At 61.2% G+C, this 1,295-nt stretch overlaps 3 protein-coding genes across 3 annotated transcripts in view; all 3 read left to right on the top strand.

Moving 5' to 3' along the window:
- DQ04_08791030 (hypothetical protein) overlaps positions 1–65 on the top strand; it is a gene marked incomplete at both ends in the record, with an annotated part of 2,628 nt that extends 2,563 nt beyond the window's left edge. The window contains one exon of the mRNA XM_009315696.1: positions 1–65. This exon is cut by the window's left edge and continues 2,563 nt beyond it. Coding sequence (XP_009313971.1) covers positions 1–65 — 65 coding nt within the window.
- Positions 66–284: 219 nt separating this feature from the next.
- On the top strand, positions 285–890 carry DQ04_08791020 (hypothetical protein; the record flags this gene model as incomplete). The annotated part of the gene is made up of 1 exon (XM_009315695.1): positions 285–890. The coding sequence occupies one exon, from the start codon at positions 285–287 to the stop codon at positions 888–890; it is 606 nt and encodes a 201-aa protein (XP_009313970.1).
- Positions 891–1,132: 242 nt separating this feature from the next.
- Positions 1,133–1,295, top strand: part of DQ04_08791010 (hypothetical protein) — a gene marked incomplete at both ends in the record, with an annotated part of 753 nt that continues 590 nt past the window's right edge. The window contains one exon of the mRNA XM_009315694.1: positions 1,133–1,295. This exon is cut by the window's right edge and continues 590 nt beyond it. Within this exon, the coding sequence (XP_009313969.1) occupies positions 1,133–1,295 (163 nt within the window).

Here is a 1,295-nt window from a genome sequence, read left to right as displayed (position 1 = left end):
AATGCGGTCACGCAGTTACTCATCTCTTCTGTTGTTGCTATTGCTTGCATGTTTCCTTGGTGTAGCGGACAGAAGTGCCCATGTGGCGGTGCCGTGCGCCTGTTGTTGTGGCCCGCTGCACACGCGGGGTGCTGAATCGGGGTGTCCCGCAAACCCGCCAACGCAACGGCTACGTAAACACGCGTAGCAGTGGAGCAGCAGAACAAAAAAAGACGGCGCCACGGTCACCGCGTCGATTTTCCTTGCGCACGTCTCGGCCCGTCGTGTGGCTTATCGCCAACGCGATGCCGCTCGCAACGTATCAACTCTTCCTAGAGGCTGGATGCACCGGCGTGTGCGCGTGGCTGCTGCTGCGCGGCAAGGCGACTGCCGCGGATATCGAGGCGTGGCTGCGGCGCTATCGCTACCCGTTCATCGGACTCGTCGACTGGGAGAGTGGCCGCCACGCGGACGGCTGCAACATCGCCGGTTGCCGCATCGACGCAGCGACGCTGACGGCGCTACACACCGGCCACAACATCGCCAACGGCCTACTGCCGTTGCAGGTGGTGGTGCTGGCGCTAACCTACCCCGCTGTCGCACGTGTGTGGGCCGTCATGCGTGGGCCACTGACGGCGCAGCTGCTGCACGTCAAGCACTGCTGCACGCCGGCGGTATTCCGCAGTCGCACCACCACACATGGCAGCGTTGCGGCACCTGCGCCGGTCCACCCGTTCGGGAAGCCGCGGCCCCGCCANGCAGTCGCACCACCACACATGGCAGCGTTGCGGCACCTGCGCCGGTCCACCCGTTCGGGAAGCCGCGGCCCCGCCACAGGTAGCACCAGTTACTGCTGTTGCCCGGCATGCAGCAACGCAAGACGCGCAGAGATGCCTCTCTTCCAGCCTTAGTATTCATAAACATATGCGAATATGTATGTATGCATATCTATGTCCCTCGTACACGCAGCAGCTTGTCTTTCACCCTCTTTTGTGTCCCTTTTTTGGAAGTTTCACACGTGGTAGGAAGACGGGTAAGTCCAGAAAAAAAAACGCGGTGTGTGTCGCGTCGTCAACACAACACAGCGGACGACAAAACAAAAACAAAATACGTGGGTAGGTGAAGGATACACACAGCTAGGAGGGAGTTCCTCATGCGACGGCTCTTGACGTCTGGGCTAGTGCTGCTGCTGCTGCTTGCAGTGTGCGGTGTAGACGCGTGGAACTTTGGTGAGTCGCTCCCTGTCACTGTGCACATGCGCCTGCAGCGCGAGACGCCACACGCCGCCGTGGCACGCGACGACGCGGACGATGCGG

Source organism: Trypanosoma grayi (assembly GCF_000691245.1).
Source record: "Trypanosoma grayi strain ANR4 Tgr_879_V1, whole genome shotgun sequence".
NCBI lineage: Eukaryota > Euglenozoa > Kinetoplastea > Trypanosomatida > Trypanosomatidae > Trypanosoma > Trypanosoma grayi.
The sequence above is the reverse complement of the archived record's forward strand: the minus strand, read 5'-3'. Positions and strand labels throughout refer to the sequence as shown.